Below are 18,921 nucleotides of genomic sequence, written 5' to 3'. Positions count from 1 at the left end.
AGAACATCACGACTTGGCCTTGAATGTGTTCTGCAAGCACTTTCAGAAGAAAACCAGGGACCTTCCTTCTCCTAATGCATCTGATGCCAGGCCTTGCTTTAGTAACATAAAGAGCTAGATTCTGCCTCCATCTCTTTCAAATAAGCAAGGAGCAGTTACAGTGAGAGAAAACAAGTTGTGCTTCCAGACAGCTGATGACAGTAATGAAGATAGAACACTTCCTTTGCAATCACAGCTATTTGGGGTTGAAAGGTTTCACAGAATGGTTGATACTGGAAGGGACCTCTGGAGGTCATCTCGTCCACCCCCCCTGCCCCAGCAGGGCCACCTGCTTGTTTGTTCTCAAACCTGCAGGTTTGTTCTCAAGAAGGTCATTACTATAGAACAATCATTTTTTTCAAATTTGGTCTCCAACTCAAATCTTTAAAAAATAGTATTAATTAATGTGTTTAATAGAAAACAATTAGTTTGCTTTGGTTTAGATGAATCAATGTTTTAATTCCCCGCCTGATAAATGAGACAGAGAACCTGGTGACACCTGACATGGACTGAGGTACCCAACAACTTTTTTGCCTCAGTTTTCACTGGCAATTGCTTGTCTCACATCTCTCGAGTCCCTGAATCTCAAGGCAGGGACGAATGAAGTCCCACCCATCGTAGGAGTAGATCAGGTTTGAGACCCTCTGAGGGACCTGAACATACACAAGTCCATGGGACCTGATGAGATGCATCCCAGGGTCCTGAGGGAACTGGCTGATGTAGTTGCTAAACCACTCTCCATCATACTTGAAAAGTCATGGCAGTCAGGCGAAGTCCCCAGTGACTGGAAAAAGGGGAACTTCACACCATTCTTTAAAAGGGTAAAAAAGGAGGACCCTGGGAACTACCAGTTAGTCAGCCTCACCTCTGTGCCCAGTAAGATCATGAAACAGATCTTGCTGGAAGATATGTCAAGGCGTATGGATGACAGGAAGGTGATTAGACACAGTCAATATGGCTTCACAAAGGGAAACCCTGCCTGACTAATCTCATGGCTGCCTACAATGGACTGACTGCACTGGTGGATAAGGGAAGAGCAACAGATGTCATCTAACTTGACTTCTGTAAGGCCTTTGACATGGCCCCACACAACATCCTTGTCTCTAAATTAGAGAGAGATGGATTCGATGGATGGACTATCTGATGGATAAGGAGTTGGCTGCAAGGCCTCATACAAAGAGTTGCAGTCAGTGGCTCAATGTCCAAATGGAGAGCAGTAAGAAGTGGTACCCCTCAAGGCTCTGTATTAGGACCAGTACTGTTCAGTATCTTTATTAATGACATAGACAGTGGGATTGAGTGCACCCTCAGCAAGTTTGCAGATGACATCAAGCTAAGTGGCGCAGTTGATACACTTGAGGGAAGGGAAGCCATCCAGAGGAACTTTGACAGGTTTGAGAAGTGGGCCAATGTGAACCTCATGAAGTTCAACAAGGCCAAGTGCAAGGTTCTGCACCTGGGTCAGGGCAATCCCCAATATCAGTACAGACTGGGGGATGGACTGTTTGAGAGCAGCCCTGCAGAAAAGGACTTGGGGATACTGGTGGATGAAAAATTGGACATGAGCCAGCAATGTGTGCTCGCAGCCCAGAAGGCCAACCGTATCCTGGGCTGCATCAAAAGAAGGGTGGCCAGCAGGTCGAGGGAGGTGATTCCGCCCCTCTGCTCTGCTCTGGTGAGACCCCACCTGCAGTACTGCGTCCAGCTCTGGAGTCCTCAGCACGGGAAAGACGTGGACCTGTTGGAGCAGGTCCAAAGGAGGGCCACAAAAATGGTCAGAGGGATGGAACACCTTTTCTATGAAGACAGGCTGAGAGAGTTGGGGTTGTTCAGCCTGGAGAAGACCTTATTGCTGCTTTTCAATACTTAAAGGAGGCTTATAAGAAAGATGGAGACAGATTTTTTTACCAGGGCCTATAGTAATAGGACAAGGGGTAATGGTTTTAAACTGAAAGAGGGAAGATTTAGATTGGATATAAGGAAGAAATTCTTTACTATGAGGTGGTGAGACACTGGAACAGGGTGCCCACAGAAGTTGTGGATGTCCCATCATTGGAAATGTTCAAAGTCAGGTTGGATAGGGCCTTGAGCAACCTGATCATGGTAGGGGGGTTGGACTAGATGATCTTTAAAGGTCCCTTCCAGCCCAAGCCATTCTATGATTCTCTACACATCCCTCTGTCTGCAACAAAAAGCCCAAATATTTCTGAGTAGAAGAAATTCTATGTTTGGCCTTAGGAGCAAATATGCTGTTTCCAACTCATACCTGCTTCACAATTAAAAAAAAAAAAAAAAAAAATCCAACAAGTGGAATGGGGATTACACTCAGGAAACATTTTCTGGAGCTGTGCGGAACTCCCTGCCCCTCTCCTTGGCTACACTTTCAATTTAACAGCTCAGAGATTAGGAGAATAACTTTCAGGAGGAAAGAGGGATCCAAATTCAGATCTCTCAAATTCCAGGTGAGTGCTCTTCTCACTCCCTTCTGAAATGCAAAACCCATCTTTTCCCCTCCTCATCCTCCCATCTGGCAGACCTAGTCCTGAAACCAAGAGCCATCATTGTCTCGCCTCTGCCCTGAGCTGAAACTCTTGAGTAAGGGAGAAAATAATTAGATTTTTTTGCCATTACTCCCATTCTTCTCTACAAAGTCAGAAAACAGAAATAAGTAAACATAAGAATGGAAGCAAGAAATAAAATAACAGAAATTCCACAAATTTACTGAGACTGAATGGGTACAGGCACTCCTTTAGGCATTTAATTAGCAAGCCCATGCCTAATACACTTTTTAAACAGTGGGTCATCCATCAAAGCACACACCACACAGCAGGCTTTCAGAATAAAATGCTACTGTAGTAAGAAATTATCCTCACACAATTGTCTTGTGGTTTTGACTCCTGCTGGGATAATATCTAGATCAATAATAGAGGAATTTTCAAAAACTACATTAAAGCCATAAAAGGCTATTCATAACAGGAGAACTCCAGAAATATATTAATAGAGCAAGGCATCTCCCTACGACTCAGGCACAAAATGAATGCGTTAGGAAAGCAAATGTAGTATTCAGGGAAAGGAAGGGAAAAGGTGATTCACCAAAACCATTCAGTGAAACAGTCTGGCTTTTTCTTTAAATTTAAAGTAGTTTGGTAAGAGAGAACCACTTATTGATACCGGTATTAGGGCATCATTACAGGTAATAGCCTAACTATACGGACTAGAACAACTACACCTCTCCAATTACATCCGTTCTAACATTATATTCACAAAAAATGGTGAAAACAGAAGTTCTTCATGAAAAGGAAAAGGTCAGAGCAGTAAAATGCCTGTAATTTACCTGAGAGATCTTTAAGGAAGAAAATGTCAACTGTCTTAGGAATACCTGACATGAATAAACAGCACAGCATCAGGGATATACGTTGAGACAGCATTATCTAACTATCTGAACTTTAATTAGCCAAGAGTCCCTGCAGAGCAATAGCAGCCAATTCTAAAATTAAGGGCAGAGAGTACTGTACACCAAAAGAGTGTGATTTTGGGGGGCAGGACTGAAAAAAAAAAACCCTTTCCTTGTTGTGTCACATGTGTTCACAAGCCAGGAAGGAGGTAAGGGGAATACTGGGGAGCAGAAATCACCAATAAATCAGGAAAGTCTGTAATCAAGGTTGGAGCACTGGCTGTGAAGAAACTGTGGCTTTTGTCAGATGAAGGAATAAACATCACCTCCAAATAGAATTCTAACAAGTATTGGGATATGGAAGCATCTCTCCACAGATCCAGGGAAAGCTCACCAGATCAAACACTGAAAATCAGGCTGGAAAATACTATGAAGTCCCCCCTTACATTGGCAGGTAAATGGCCTGGTTAACCTACAGCGTCTTCTTTTTCAATCATACACAATCTCTCAGTTCTATGAAGCATTACAATATGCCAAAGAAATGTCCTGAGAGGCCTCATCACTTCCTAAAACACAATTCCCGAGTTAAAAGATGAAGCCTAGTAGATCTTGCTAAATTAACACCACATAGTTCATTGACCAGCAAGAAACACTGACACGAAGAGTTTAATGCATGCATGTTACCTGTGCTGACAGAGGTGATGTTTGCTCTGTGGACTGCAGTGAATCACTGTGCTTTTACAAGAAAAAGCATGTCTTTTCTTTGTGATTTTCCAGAATGAAAGAAGTTTGATCCCTTCTTCTAGACTCTATTTAAACACATGCTGAAAGTTAAGAACCTGTTTAAATATGGTCCAGAGGAGGAAAGGATTTCAGTATGGATCTAGATACTTCTGGACTTGAAATCCTCCTAGCTACTAGCAGTGATTTTCAAACTCCTCTTCCTGAAAGACAGTAGCAGCAGCTGAGATACGAGTTAGTGGGACTGAGGCATATTTGTCCTCGTACAGCAGTAAATCCTCTTGCCCGGCCCTTGCTACAGCCCCAGTTTCAAATCACTCTGCAGTACCCCAGCACCATGTGCTCCCTCGCACTGAACCAACCCAGATGCAGGGAGACCGAGCAGTGCTCCTGACCTTGGTTGTTTTGAGATGAGCCATCAAAAAGTGCTAAAGAACTCCCTAGAAGAGCCTCAAAGGAGCAGAATCATTATCTAATTACAATAAATCTAAACAAAAATGGCTTGTAAATTTTAGGGGTTAAAGAGAAAAAGGATCTTAAATTTCAAGTGACATTATGCAATCAGGCCAAGATTGTTTAATTTACCACATGCTGGGTAATAGCCTGAGAAGACTCCATGTTTCCAGAACTAAAATAGGCTCTTTATTAACAGGGTGATTTGCAGAGAGGCTGTGGGCAAAGCTGGCATTCAAGCCATTCAGCTCCCCAGAGCATCCTCCAAACACTTCCTTCCTGTGGTGTGCACTCCTCTTTCCAAGCTCTATTCAGGTTACTACAAAGATTTTTAACAGGTGAAAAGTTAAAGCTAAGTGAGTCCAAAGTGCAGACTGTCATGACATTGATAACAAAAACAGAGGGTCAAGGAAAATCTCATGTAAGAACATGGTGTGAGAAGACTTTGCCATATGTCAAGGCTGAGTGGGAGAGAAGCTATTCAGGGCTCTCCGAGATGCTCAACTTCGCTGTATGCCTAAGTTTGTTATAGATTTCTGATTCTGTAGGAACAGAAAACCACGAGCTATGTGAGTAAAAGGTCTGTTAAGAGAACACAAGGAGAAGAGAAATCTTGGGCAGAGTCTAAAGAAGGTCTGAAAGTGCCATGATCCCAATCTGGACTCAGCACTTTTGAAAGATCCTTCATCCCTCCCACCGGGAAAGATCCCGAGGATCTGCTCAGCTGAAAGAGTGTTTGATACACCCCCAGGGCACAATAATGGCTTTACACCCACAAGCCTTTCTGTGTTTTGTGATCACGGCACTAGCTAGGAGCCAAAATGGACTCTCACACACACATGGAATTCTCAGACCAGCAACTGGGGGGTAGCAGGGAATTTACCCCAACCATTCAGTTTTCCTCCCAAATAAACATCTCATATCGGGAGCCATGGGTGTGTGCAACTATCGCTGTACACCCAGTAACAGCAGCTTTACATGCCTCAGAAGCCTCTTTGGGTTTGAAGGAGACCTGACATACCAAGGATTAGTTTATAGGCATTTGGTCGTAATGAAGGGTCTGATCTTGAGCTTAGTGAGGAATGGGGCAGAGAAAGGAATGTCATAGTGAAAGCAGGCTTTAACATCTGGTTTCATCTAGTTTCTGAACAGCTATTTAAACATTATCAATATTACCTCTGAAAAGAAGAGCAAGAGCAACTCTGCACCATGTTGAGCCAGAAAAGTTCGATGGAGAGCCATATCATGAAATGATCGCTCTAATCAGAGGGTGCATTAAAATCAGGCAATTGTATTTCAAAATTAAAACATTCTACAGAACTAAAAACAAAGGGCACTTTCACAGCTCTTCCTTCTAATGAACTTCTCCAGATTTTAGAAAATTGGCCTGAACACATTCTAAGTAGCTACGTTTTTAAACGCATTTCATCTCTGTTTGTATAAAAGAGTCATTACATTAGTCCATAGAAGATCATAAAATTCTTCCCTTCTGTGCCATAAATTTTTAGTTTCTGTCATTGCCTGACATTTGGCGTATGCGCTGGCAAATCATACAGCATAATTCATTCACTGTTCACCTTGTGTTTGCAAAGCTGTTACAAAAGGAGACGTTCAACTTCTGCTAAAAGGCTTGCTAAAGAAATGACTTAAGTGGCACAGATCAAAAATAATTAGAACGAAGTCCTGCAGTCTTTACTCTGGCAAAATTGGCAATAAAATCCATGAAAATCCCTGTAGATTAGGAGCCAGAATTCAAAAGCCATATACAGTTAATGGAAAGATCTTCATGGACTTCAGCAGGGCTTGGATCCAGACTCTCCCCTCTAAGTATTTTAGAAATGAGCTGCAGGTAACCAGGTTTAGTAAAAGAGAAAGCAAGATTCAGGACGTGTTCTCCACAACAAAAGAACCTCTCCATGTTGAGGATACAGATCTTAGACTTCAGCTTCTTTAATATTATTTCACGCAAACAGTACCTTTGCATTCAGGTAACTCTGTACCGTACTCCTCATGGCTGGAGAGCAAACAGCTGAATTTGGGTCTATGCTCCACGCCTGCTGGTGTTGCTTTTTCAGATACTTCTGATTGAAAACTCTGTGAGCATGACACAGAGATCTCAAACTGCTTAATCACCTCATCACTGCTCCCTGAAGTTGCTGTCTGTTCTTCATCCTCCCTGTAAGTGTTTGCTGGGAGAAAAACACAACTCGGGCTTTAGACAGTCCGCTGCCCTGGGCCAAGAAGCCAGATGACACGGCACACTTCTAGCTCTCAGATGGACCTTCTGGGGAGAAAGAGGGGACCAAGGGTTTAGGGAGGACCAGGGAATGAACTTGAGAATCACCTGCTTCTTCAAAATTCTGGAAAGCCTGTAGATATCACATGGTATCAGCAACATTTACGTATTATTATACCTTGCCCAACTCTGCACATTACTCTCTTTTTTTTAAAAAATGAAGATATTTAACAGAGCAGAACACAAAGTAAGACACAACACACATAGAGAACCACTTGTAAAATCATCAGCATGTGCAAAGACAAAGTAGTAAGCAAAGGACTTGAAAACTTATTCATGCTTCTATTCCCCTGCACCTTCTGCTAAGGCGGAGAGGGAACTTCTTTTGTGTAGAAAAAGCAACTCAGACGTAACCTGCTCTGGGTAATATCATGAACACATAAATACGGCACGTGGCTAACAGGCACTGCTGACTCCATCTGCCAGCAGCAGAGGAACTCGGGAGACCGATGTAAATTGTAACCTTTAAAAGTGAAGATACGCATTTGAGCACGTCCCTGTGAGTGCCCTTCCCCTCCTGCTACCAACACGTGCTTTGAATATGAGATGACTGCACCCTCATTAGTGCGTGAATATCCGCCAGATGGGGGAAGGAGGGTTCACTACATACTATATATACTTGGCCTTGCTTTGTCAGGATGAAAACACAGAGAAATTTTGCTGATCTCCCTGCCACCAGCGTTGAGGAAACACAACAGCAGGACGTTTTGACCCACCACCGTGCACAGAGAAGGGAGCGGTGGGGACAACAGGCGGTCGGTGCGTACGTGCATGTTTGTGTACACGCGTGTGAACAAGCCAGCTGTCAAGTGCGGTCGGTCCGCTGCTTGCTATTGGGCATGAAGTATACGACAGGGTTGCCGAGACTCGCTTTGATAATCACTATGGCAAACCCAAGCAGCTGAAGAAAAGGGCATCGCAGATAAACGGGTGGAGGGCAGCTTTCTCAGTGACACTGCCTGCTTTGGGAGGGAAAGCACCTTTTTTCACCTCAAATCTCACTTACATCAACCACACGGCTACAGGTGGGGAAACCAGATCCTGCTTTTACACACTGTGTTAGGTCTATTAAAAATGTGCAGTATAAACTTAATGACAACTGCTATCTCTGCTCCATAAATTTACCTGCTGCTGCACAGAAGACGGCACTTGACTCCCTGGGCAGAGAGGACAGAGCAAGGAAGGCGGCAGTACCAAAGCAAACTGCTCCCACCACCAGCCCAGCAGAAGCTGGCTTCTTCCATGCTGCCACGCTGGTAGAATTGACCCTCTGGTCTGATTTGCCACAGTTTGACAATAAGCCTGCTGTTCCTTCTAGAAAATTGCTCTCAATTGGAGGAAAAAGCTAAGTGTTCCTACTCTGATAAAAATGAAAAAGGTTTTAGACATTAGTTTGTAATGGTTAGTGACCAGCTATTATAAAAATTGATTATTTTTCTGTAAGCTGTTAAAAATAAGTTTCTTTGAAATTTTTTAAAATAAAAATTATTTCAAGCTGTAACAACCCTACGGCCTAAATGCGCTACGATCTATCCAAATAATCAAAACACATAAAACTAAACAGTCCTTTTCAGTCAAACGTGTTGTCAATTCACTATCTGCAGCTCATGCAACATCTACAAAATTAATTTAAATGCTCAGCAAATGCTAGTAAGTTCTATTTATACGTGTATATCTTTTGGCTATTTAAGGTAACAAATAAAAATTATTCCAGTTTAAACAAAAGTTCACTTTTCACTCAAAGAGCCTGCCAAAAATCCTGACTAAAACATCACCTTTAGTAATTAAGCCACATCTTTCGCCATTTTCTAAAACAACTGTAACCTTAAAATCCTGAGCCCATAGGCACAAGGCTGTATACTTAAATAAATATGCATTAACATAGCATACAATTCTGGTTATTACAAGAAATTTCACAAAGGCCGTGTGGATGCAGCACTCCTGGACCGCTCCTGTAAGGGCACTCCTTGGGTGGCCTGCATTCAACTCCCTGCAAAACGGAGCAGAGCCCTTTTTCTAAGACAAAAGGGGAAGGGTGAAGGGATGGAGGGGAGGAGTTTGGCCCACTTTGATATATTATTGGCCGCTTGACTTTGACTTCAATTTTACCAATCCCCAAAGCATGACTGCATCACTTGTTATGACACTGGATGCTATTTCTTACTAGCATTTGGAAGTATACAGGCTAATTAAATAGTGGCACTGGGGAATCTGTAGCAAACGCTTGATATGTCTGCTGCTGAATCTCTGCCTGAGCAGCAGACAGCTCCATGTCAACTTAATATCTCTGTATTAATAAAACTAACTTTACCCAGGGGAGAGAAAAACGTTCACCATTCAAATATACAAGTGTCCTGATTAGGAAAGGACAAGGGGGAAACATTTTCTGTATCACCATGGAAACTTAAATAAAGGACCCATAATTACAATCTAAATTCTGGAAAGATAATGAATACATCTTGAGATCTGCAGATGTTGTGTAGCATATACATATTTCTAGCAACTTCAAGTCAATTACTTCTATGCAGCATCTGTTTTACAAATCAACTTCCCACCACTCATAAGGAGGCATGTGGGATTTTTTTTATTTTTTTTTTTTTTCCCAGAGGAGACAGTGGGGGAGGAAGAAGGGTGACCTCTTTTTCTGGCAAGATATTTCAAACTACCACTATTTATTCAGAAATTTCAAACACCCAATCAGTTACAAAGTTAGCTTACAGGCATCCAAATACACTAAACTAAAATGCATGAAATAAATAATTCAAGAATTCTCTGCAGTATTACCAAGTATAAAGAATAACTTACCATTTGCTCAAAGCTTATCCAAGAAAAAAAATTACCAAATAAAATACATAGTGTAGGTGTAAAATATAGATGTACTGCATGCCTCCTGTCTGCCTGCACGTTAAAAAAAACCAACAACAAACAACAGTCATTTTGACTGAACAATGAAAAGTTTGCAAATGCCAAACTTCTGCTTTCCTGTACACTTAATGCTGCCCTTGTGTGTCCACCTTATTCTTAAAGATTTTGATTCTGCTTTACGGAAGTCAGTGGAAGTTTCAATGGGAGCATCACCAAGCCCTGAAGGAAGCAAAAGTACTATACAAAAAAAATTTATCTGATCATATAACCAAAGACAATATCAGTATATCTATGCATAATGCATATACTCAGAGGATCCCAGGAGCGCTCTGTGCCATGTTCTTTGCTATTAAGCAGTCACGTAGGCCTGGCCTTAAAATTTTCATGATCAGGATGACATAGAGGAACAGTGATCTGCAACGGCTCCTAACTCAGCAAAACCTAGAACTGCACACAGAAAGAAAGGGCTTTTCTTTTGGAAAACTGGAAAGGTCTGCTGCAAACAAGGGATTTGTTAAACCTTCTCAGAAAAAAGGAGGAACATTTTGTAAAGGGAACAACACACGTGGAGTTGCTACTACCCATTCCTATGCAACTCCAGCTCTGATTTGAACTGTCTTCAACCTGGAGTCTTATTCTTGCTCTTGCTGTCAACCATTTGAACTGGAAGTTCAAAAAGAAGTACAAAGTAACACAACTACCTGATTTACGGGCTTGACTAAGGAGGAGAGCACCCCATAGCTTCATTTATGCTCAAAACTATTTGGAGATACAATCTTGCCACCAAACAACTTTCTTTTATAAAACAGAAACAAAATCCAAAACATCCACCCAGCCCTCAAGTGTATTTAAAATTGATGGAGAATGTGCTGTGATACAGTAAACCCATGCTTCTACATGTGCCATTACAGACAAAGAGATTGTGCACAGTGACCATGCACCACTGACTAACACTAACTGGTCGTTCACTAACGAACAGAAGGCAGCCTTCAGCTGGGCATTCTCCCTGCATCCCGACCTATGTGGTTTTGTCCCTTTCTGGTCCGTATACCAACCAAGGAACCATTTGGTGCCCCGTGTTAAAGGTAAGGTCCAACCCTCTTTTCTGAGTGTCAAGTGACAGTGTCCTGCTTTTGCAACACCTCAGTCTCTACCTCTTCATCTGTCCTCACACCATCACCAAACCAACTGGGAAGCTCTCCGAGGCGAACACATGTGGGTGGTTGTATGCCGTGCAGGCAGAGAGAATCACAGCTTGGCAGCTTTCATACCAGGGGACATTTCCAACAAAAAGAAATAAAAGGAAACAAAAAAAGAGAGTAATCAGAAACAAGACATTATTTCGCTCTGACCATCAAGCACCTCTATAGCCGAACAATACAGCAGTCAGAGTAATAGACTCCAATTCTGCACACTGCTGTGCAGAGAAATAGAGAACTGCCCACAGAAAACAGCATGAAAATCAACATATTTTCCTCTTGCTTTTTTCCTACTCCCAAATTTGGATTCTAAAAATAGGAACATGGGATTCAGCTTCAAACTCTCACTTTGCTGCCTAAGGTTCTTCCATGGGTAAGGGAAATGGCAGCCAAGAAGCAGAAGCACAATCATCCCTGATTTTCCCAATCACCTAGTTTACATTTTACATGTGGAGTAAGCATGAGTCAGGCTTCATTTATGCTACTGGTTTTATTAGCACAGGCCCAGGATTTGTGGAGAAGTGGAAGAAAAAAGAGATTACACACTGTAGGAAACACCGCCAAGCCAGGAAAACCCCTGGTGTGGATGCAGTTACATCCGTGAGTCAGCTTACACCCCTTTGCCAGCCCAGGTTAGGTTGCTTGAAGAAAACATGCAGCTGCAGAGGCAGAAAAGCACCTTCTGTCGGCAGATGCTGTGTCTACACTGGGGACACTGCAGGGCACAGGCGTACCTGTGTATGCTCTGGGGTGTGGGGCTGTAAAAGCTCATGGACTTGGAAAATAAACAAACTGCTGGATCCCAATGGCCGATGAGTTAGAAAACACTGTCCTTTCCTTCCAACAAAAAATAACATTCACTTTATAAGCATTATTTTAATGAAAGTTTTCCTGGTAGCTCTCGTACCACAGTGGGTTCAATTCCTTCAGGCTCCCCATCAATTGCCTCTTCAGCTTGTTTCCTTGGCTTGGATACACACTTCTCCTTCTAACGCAAGGGAGCCACTTTGTAAGCTCTCTCCACTACAGAAAATGGCCTTCCACCTAGCAGAAATCAAACTGGCCAAGGAAATGCTCAGGAAACCCACGACACTGACTCTTGCTCCTCTTTAAAGCGGTTTTACTATGCCACACTCACAAACTGCAAGACCCAGCGTACGCATGCCAATTACATACCATTCATAGCACCCAATGCTGTAACCATTAGCTTCACACCCACAAGTCTTTGTTTGCTGATTAACAGGGTGGAAATCAACTCCCTCACGAAGATATTTGTTTGGGGTTGCTACGGATAACAACTGCATTGCAGGAAGGCAGATATTTATTTTCCCACTGATTTTGCTAATTGAAACTTTCTGTTTGCTACCAGAGGGTTGATTCACCACAGCCCCCCTTTACCACCGCTGTAACACCACCGTTTCCATGGCACTCCTGAGAAAATCACAGACTACAGCAGCAGCAGTGGGTGAGGATGTGGTGTAACAAGACTCATGTGTTCAGGACCAAAGCTGTCACCCAAAAGGGACAATCCTGTCCTCTCTCCCTTCCCCTTCCCCTCTTCCCCTTGTTTCAGTTTTAGTAATCATGTGGCCAACTCACCTGATTCAAAAGTAATAGGGAAGGGGCTGGTAACTCTCAGCTGAAGCAACAAGCTGGTCACGTTCACCACACAGTAGCATCCTTGTGAGGCCAGACACGGAAAGTAGCACAACCGTGTGATCGGAGAAGGACAATATACCTCAGCGGCAGTTTTACATCAGCTACTGACAATTGTAAAACTGCACCCTCAGGCCCAAGGGTTTTATAGCTACATTGTTTACGGCAATAAGCCTAGACCCTAAAATTGACCCTGCGACACAGAGCTCCAGCAAACCTCAGTGCTCTCATTAATCCAAATTCAGGGCTTTCTCTCCAGCACTACCACTCTTATACTATTTGCTGGAAAATACTCCCACACAGATTATGCTGCTACATTTAGACCGTATGGGCTTGAATCTCTCTCAGCCTGAGGAGAGAAATCCCTCCAAGTACCCAGCTTGCATGGGCAAGCACTCATGCCCAGTGCAATGAGTCCCTCCAGGGATGCTTCATCTCACATGGATACTGAGCTCTCTAGACAGGGGAGCACCCGTCTGAACATCAGGGAACTTTTAGGTAGGGTGATGAAGCCATGAGAGCATCAGCTATTTTCATGGTCATTAGAAGGGATTTTCTACAGATTTTGCTATGGACTGGTTTAAGATTCAACCTAAGTCATTCATGTTGGTCTACAAATAGGTACTGATGAAGCCTCCCTAACTCAATCTGAGGAAACTGCAACAAGAATCACTCAAACAGCATCTGCAGAGGTACAGCCCAACCATATGTTCCTCATTACCTGGAAGACCTACACAGCCCAACAAAGCCCATTCACTGTCTATAAAACTGCACATTTTTTCCTCCATGACTGTAATTTCCCTCTTTTCTTTCATTGCAGGCTTTCCCCTTGGTTACTAAAACTGTTTTAGGAGTCTATGAGGCCACTCAAAATGATGGCTGCTCCAGCAGGTCATTACAACAGCCAGAAATGAACTGGGCACAAGGAAGCCATACCCATACCCCTATCTGGCAAGAGGTAAGGACCAACACCAGCCCACCTTTTGGCAGAGTGATCCCATCTCATATAAGCTTACATTAGTGGTTTTTGTGCTGTTAAGCAATGCAAAGAGGCTAGGAGGAAATGGAGATGAATTATCCATGCTTCCAAAAGTCCTAATGGTCATTCCTTTCTGCAAGCATTTGCTTGCCATCATGGGTTTGCATAAGTAGCCTTCTACAAAGCAGGCCAAGCCAGCAACAACAGCAACAAAAAAAAAGTTCTACTGTTTGTATCATTGTATCAGCACACAGAAATACTATGTTCCAGCTCTGCAGAGTGCTGCTAGTATGCCTGCACGCAACCTCCACCACAACACAATGAGATCATTCACACCTGCCTCGCCTGTAGTAGGAGATGGAAGGTGAGGAGGCAGGGTTTCTAGGAGAGAGGCAGCACTTCCCAGATGCTGCCAAGATGCTGTTTATTGGTAAATGAAGCCTCTTGAGTCCTAAACAACCTTCCCAGAGGAAGACAGAGTCGCAACTGCCATATGGGGAGTGGGAAGAGGATGCCACTTAGCAAAAGTGGATCAGAAAATACATGCACACACACACGCTCACACACACAATTTGTTCTGTAAATGCGCTGAATGGCAAAATCCATTTCGTCCTCTCAAATACATCCTTCTCCATACAGCTTATGCAACCTTCTAGATGGCAAGAGCAGATGACAAGTACTCCTGAACATCCTTCCTCATGCCCCCTAGGGAGATAAGCACAAGGAAGCTCTGCCCACCAGACAAGGAACTTGGTGAAAACCCAAACCACTGATCCACTGTGGGCTTACAAAGATACTGTGTCTAAAATCACCAAATGAGGATTAACAGCAGTGTTGACAGGCCTAAGACAGAGCCTGCAATGGTAGCACCTTTGAAAGCTTGTGTTTTGAACCACTCTTTCTTTGGCTTCATTCCCCCAGCTGTAAAGCTGACATACCACAATCCACTCTCCTTTCAGGGCTATTGCATACTCTCATCACCACTTACTTTTGGCATCACGGATGAAGATCCCTTATCATTTGAAACTTTGAAAAGACAGAACAGCAAAAGAGTACTTTATATTTTAAAAGGAACACGGTACCACCTTCACAAGGACAAAAGTCTGTGCACAAACACTTTCTGAGTGGTTCTGAATTTCCCAAAGAGAAAACATTCAATGCAAACTCACGTCTGCACTTCATTTCAGAGAGCTGTGGACTCGTACCACATTCTTCAGAGACCAGATGCATATCCCCAGTCACGTTAGTGCTTTCTCCCACTCAAGCAGCCAGGAGTATTTTCTGTGAAGGGCTTTTTTCCACCGTCTGTCTTTGCTTTCCTTCACTCAGTCCTAGTGGTGCTATTGATTCAGTGTAGCCTCTTTATTTGTCCTGCTTTGAGTACAGGCACTGATTTTTATAAGGCTACATTCGGGCTAGAGCACTGGCTGGCTCTGTAGCCAGACAGGTGATAAAATTCATAAACACTTAGGATTTTTACATGGAAACTGGCCATCTATCTATTTTAGTCTCAGGTTCAAGCAGAAGTTTTATTTATCACACAAGTAGCATCTTTTTGTTACAGGAAATGTTTTGCTGTATGGGTTTATAGGACCTAATGAAAACTCACTTCTTGCCTAGGAATTCCTGGCCATATGAAGGGTCATTTACTGAGGTCAGGAGTGATCATATACAGCAGAAAGAATAATTTCCTCTACCACAGCAATTACTGGCAAAAATCAATGATCCCTGTTAAGCTGGAGGCCAAGGTAAGTAAATGCAATAGTGCATTTTAAAAACTCCCAGAGCCTCAGAGGCGTGCCTCCCCTTACACGTGTATTGAGGATAACTATCCAGCTATCTAGACAAGATTCCCATTAGGACGTCAAACTTCCTTGCATTCCAAGGCCAAAAAATTTATTTTAGTGCAACTGAAACGCAATCTTTAGCTAGCATTGAGATTGTCTAATTGATGGGGAAAAATCTCCCGAGACTTTACGCAGTTTAAGTGTAATGCTCACCTATATATTACACTAGTATTATGAACACAGTGCCAGACAGCTCAGGAGACTCTTCAATCACAGAACTCACTGTGCAAAAATAGTTCAGCTCTGATTCAGAAGACTCAGCTCTGCTGGTGTGTCTGTCCCCATGCCTTTTTCAGAGCAGTGTCTGCTGAAACTGCTAACTTAATGGTCACTTTGACTTTTTGTTTGCAAAGGACACGGGCCCTGAGGAAGAAGTGGGCTAAAGCCATTGCATCCATGGCATAATTATTGCTGCTCTTCACCTTTTTCGTTACTACTTTTTTTTCTCTGTAGATTCGGGCTGGGAAGCAGATGGACTGGCCAGCTCTACCCCTCTGCTTGCAGTGCACTACTTTTAGAAGTGGCTTATTGCTCCACTGCTTTTTTTCAATTCTTAAGCCAAATGTGCAATGATGGATTTGGCAGCCACACTCTTGCCAGCCACCCCCAGTCAGCTGAGCAGCGGTATCTTAGCCGCGGGGGGATGCAAAGGCTGTTCTCTCCCCGTTCTGTGATGGGAGACAGTTTCTCTATCAGAAACACCGAGGTTAGACAATGAAGGAGGGTCTCAAGGAAGCTGCAAGAGTAAGTTCATCTGTATTTGCAAAATTTACAATTACATAATTTGCAAACAGTGGCAGGGATGTGCATGCATAGAAGGGTCTGCCTTCCCATCATTAACCTCTTAAACCAAACACCTGGTGTTGCAATGCTTCCTGCTCAACTACCTCCTCATTTTTAAACTGTAGATCAAAAGCATCCAAAGTGAAAAACTTTTCCCTGCATTTGTTTGAAACCTTGGCACAACTTTACTAGCATCATTCAAGTACAGACCAGGACTCGGCGGCAGCCAAACCTACACCCTGCTGATTAGCATGCCTCACAGTATCTAACAGACGTTTGACTTAAGAACCCAAGAATTTCATTGCTCAAACACTTTATTAGATCCCTAAGCCTAAAAATGGTTTTCAGTAATGTGCGCGCTGCTTAGGGACCTCAGAAAAGCTACTCTGGGAGCTAGGAAACATTTCCTAGGAGGCAAAAGTGTGATCAAAAACATATTTGATAAAAAGGAGAAGGGGTAATGATGGTTTTTAACTGTAATTTTATTTTATTTCATCTCAGAAGCGTGCTCTAAGTTTAAGAGTGGGGAACAACTATTGGATTTTCTTTTGCTCCTTTTTTAAAACAAAGTGATTCTCATCTAGGGTTGGTCGGTTTTCTTCCCCCTAAACCCAATAAACTATATATTGGAATGACCTTGTAACGGGTTTCTGTGGCTCTTTAATCACTAGTGCTGCTAAATGAAGCATATCTATTTTCTCTGTTATATTACTATTGGCAACCAGGTCTTCAGTAAGTGCCCAGAAATATTTCCATGGCAACAAAAAGCATTCAGCATTGCTACTGTTTTGTGCCAATTTAGCTTTAAAATATTCTATTGTGGAGAGAAATATGGTACATTAAGTGAAATAAAGTCAAGATGCAATGTTCTGAAAAGAATATAAGGGTAAACAGGAAACATGTATTTTGCAGAAATGGAGAAAAAAATGCCAAATGGAAGGAGAAATGTTCAAAGCTAATATTGATGCTACTGAACGCCTTTGCTGAATGTCAGCAAGTCCATATGCTCGCTTACATTGTCACTTAGGGTTAGGTAACAAAGCTAACAGAAATAAGGATACCTCAAACATCTTCTCTTGATCATTTTAATCCATGACTGAAATTTTAAGTTGCCAGGGTATTACAGCCTCTCTGCATGTCTAGGTTACCATCAGAAGAGTTCATACTCTTGATGTTAGAGAATGAATCTAAAGGAAAAAAAAAAGAAATAAAGAGTTGAAAAATGAAATACAAAGAGCATGTGTGTGTTTTGGAAGTGAAGGGTCACTTAGAAGAGCAAAACAAGTTCTTCCACATCAAAGATCTTGTGGAAGACATTTTCAAATCACAGTTCAGCACTTTCTCTCCTATTATACAACTTAGATAGATAGTTCTGAAAAAAAAAGGCATCAACTCCCAGCCCTCCAACTCTCAAACAGCCAGCTTCATGACTATAAAGTCTTGAGACTATTGGATGGCCCTTTGTGCAGTGCATTGCAGAGATTAAAAGATAAAAGACTATTTGAGAGCATTTGGAGTGACATTCCCTCTGATGTAAAAAGCTATGCAATGCCCTCTAAAGTGCTTTGTGTGGAAGTAGAGAGCTTGAGGCAGCAGCAGTGTAGGTGCTGGGGAGCTCTGTAAGGCCAGCCTTCCAGTCCACAATGGCTCCAGACAGTTTACGGAGAAGGAAAGCCAATAAATATTAAGAGAGAGTCCATTAGCAACTTGCTAAGTACCTGCTCTCGGTTGGGAGAGAGGTTCAGAGTGACCCTCTCCCTTAGCTGCACATCATCACATCCGACTGTCACTCTATGTGTCTCTCACCAGGAAAATTCATCTGGTCCATCACACGTTCCTAAGGACCCTCTTTCTCAGATGTCCCTGCAGACAGGACTGCAGGTGAGAAACTGCTCTGACAGTCACAGCAGCCCATTCCTGGCCCCCATTTCCCTGAGACCTCACCACCTTTTCTCCCGTCCACTGTGAGCAAGGGTGTAGTCCAGAGACAGGATAAAGATCTGGAGGCCACCATCAGAATAATGCATTTGGTACATGGCTGCTCCCCAGCCTACTCTGAGGAGCCCCAGGATTTGCCATGAATCACTCTAACAGCCCCTCTTAGGGTTACAGGCTCTGCAGAAGACAAGTTTGTGCCCTGCATAGCACTTGTCCAGGAGGATCCATAGCCCCAGCACTCCCTGGAAGGACACTACATACCCTGCTTCATGGTGTCTGTGCACGCACGGGACACATAATCCAAGCACACACAGTAAATCCAGCCCTGCAGCATTGACTTCATGCCTGTGAACAAACCCTGTGGGCAGGGTATCGCATAGGCAATGTATAGGGGTACCAGAAGATAGGGGATCTGTACAAGTTAGAGATTGGGCTCCAAGAGATACAGCCTGGGGTGCTTAACCTGAGAATTGGCAGTCGTTCATTTGGAATATGAAACAAGCAGTCCCAGTTTGGGAGACAGAACAGCTAGACCGAAAGCTCTTTTTAATTATTTACTCCCTGGCCATAACAGTGTGAGGAATAGTAATAAAGAAAAGAGCTAATTTTAACATTCATTAAAGAACACCATCAAGGTTTACACCCTCTCAGTCTGATATTCCTATTAAATACGAAAACAAACAGGCTGATCTTCTGCAGTTTGCACAGAAAAGGCTAAATATGTAAGACTT

At 42.9% G+C, this 18,921-nt stretch overlaps 1 protein-coding gene across 7 annotated transcripts in view; it reads right to left on the bottom strand.

Annotated features, from left to right (window-relative positions):
* SYT16 (synaptotagmin 16) overlaps window positions 1-18,921 on the bottom strand; it is a 75,110-nt gene that overhangs the window by 28,327 nt on the left and 27,862 nt on the right. For 5 of the 7 annotated variants that reach the window (XM_030002135.1, XM_030002142.1, XM_030002170.1 and 2 more), the window contains one exon: window positions 6,604-6,816. The exons of the other annotated variants lie outside the window; for them this stretch is intronic. In XM_030002135.1, coding sequence (XP_029857995.1) covers window positions 6,604-6,816 — 213 coding nt within the window. The remainder of the gene's footprint in view (window positions 1-6,603; window positions 6,817-18,921) is intronic. 7 annotated transcript variants of the gene reach the window in all.

The sequence above is a fragment of the Aquila chrysaetos genome, chromosome 2 (assembly GCF_900496995.4).
Source record: "Aquila chrysaetos chrysaetos chromosome 2, bAquChr1.4, whole genome shotgun sequence".
Classification (NCBI taxonomy): Eukaryota; Metazoa; Chordata; class Aves; order Accipitriformes; family Accipitridae; genus Aquila; species Aquila chrysaetos.
This window is presented reverse-complemented; position numbering and strand designations above follow the sequence as displayed.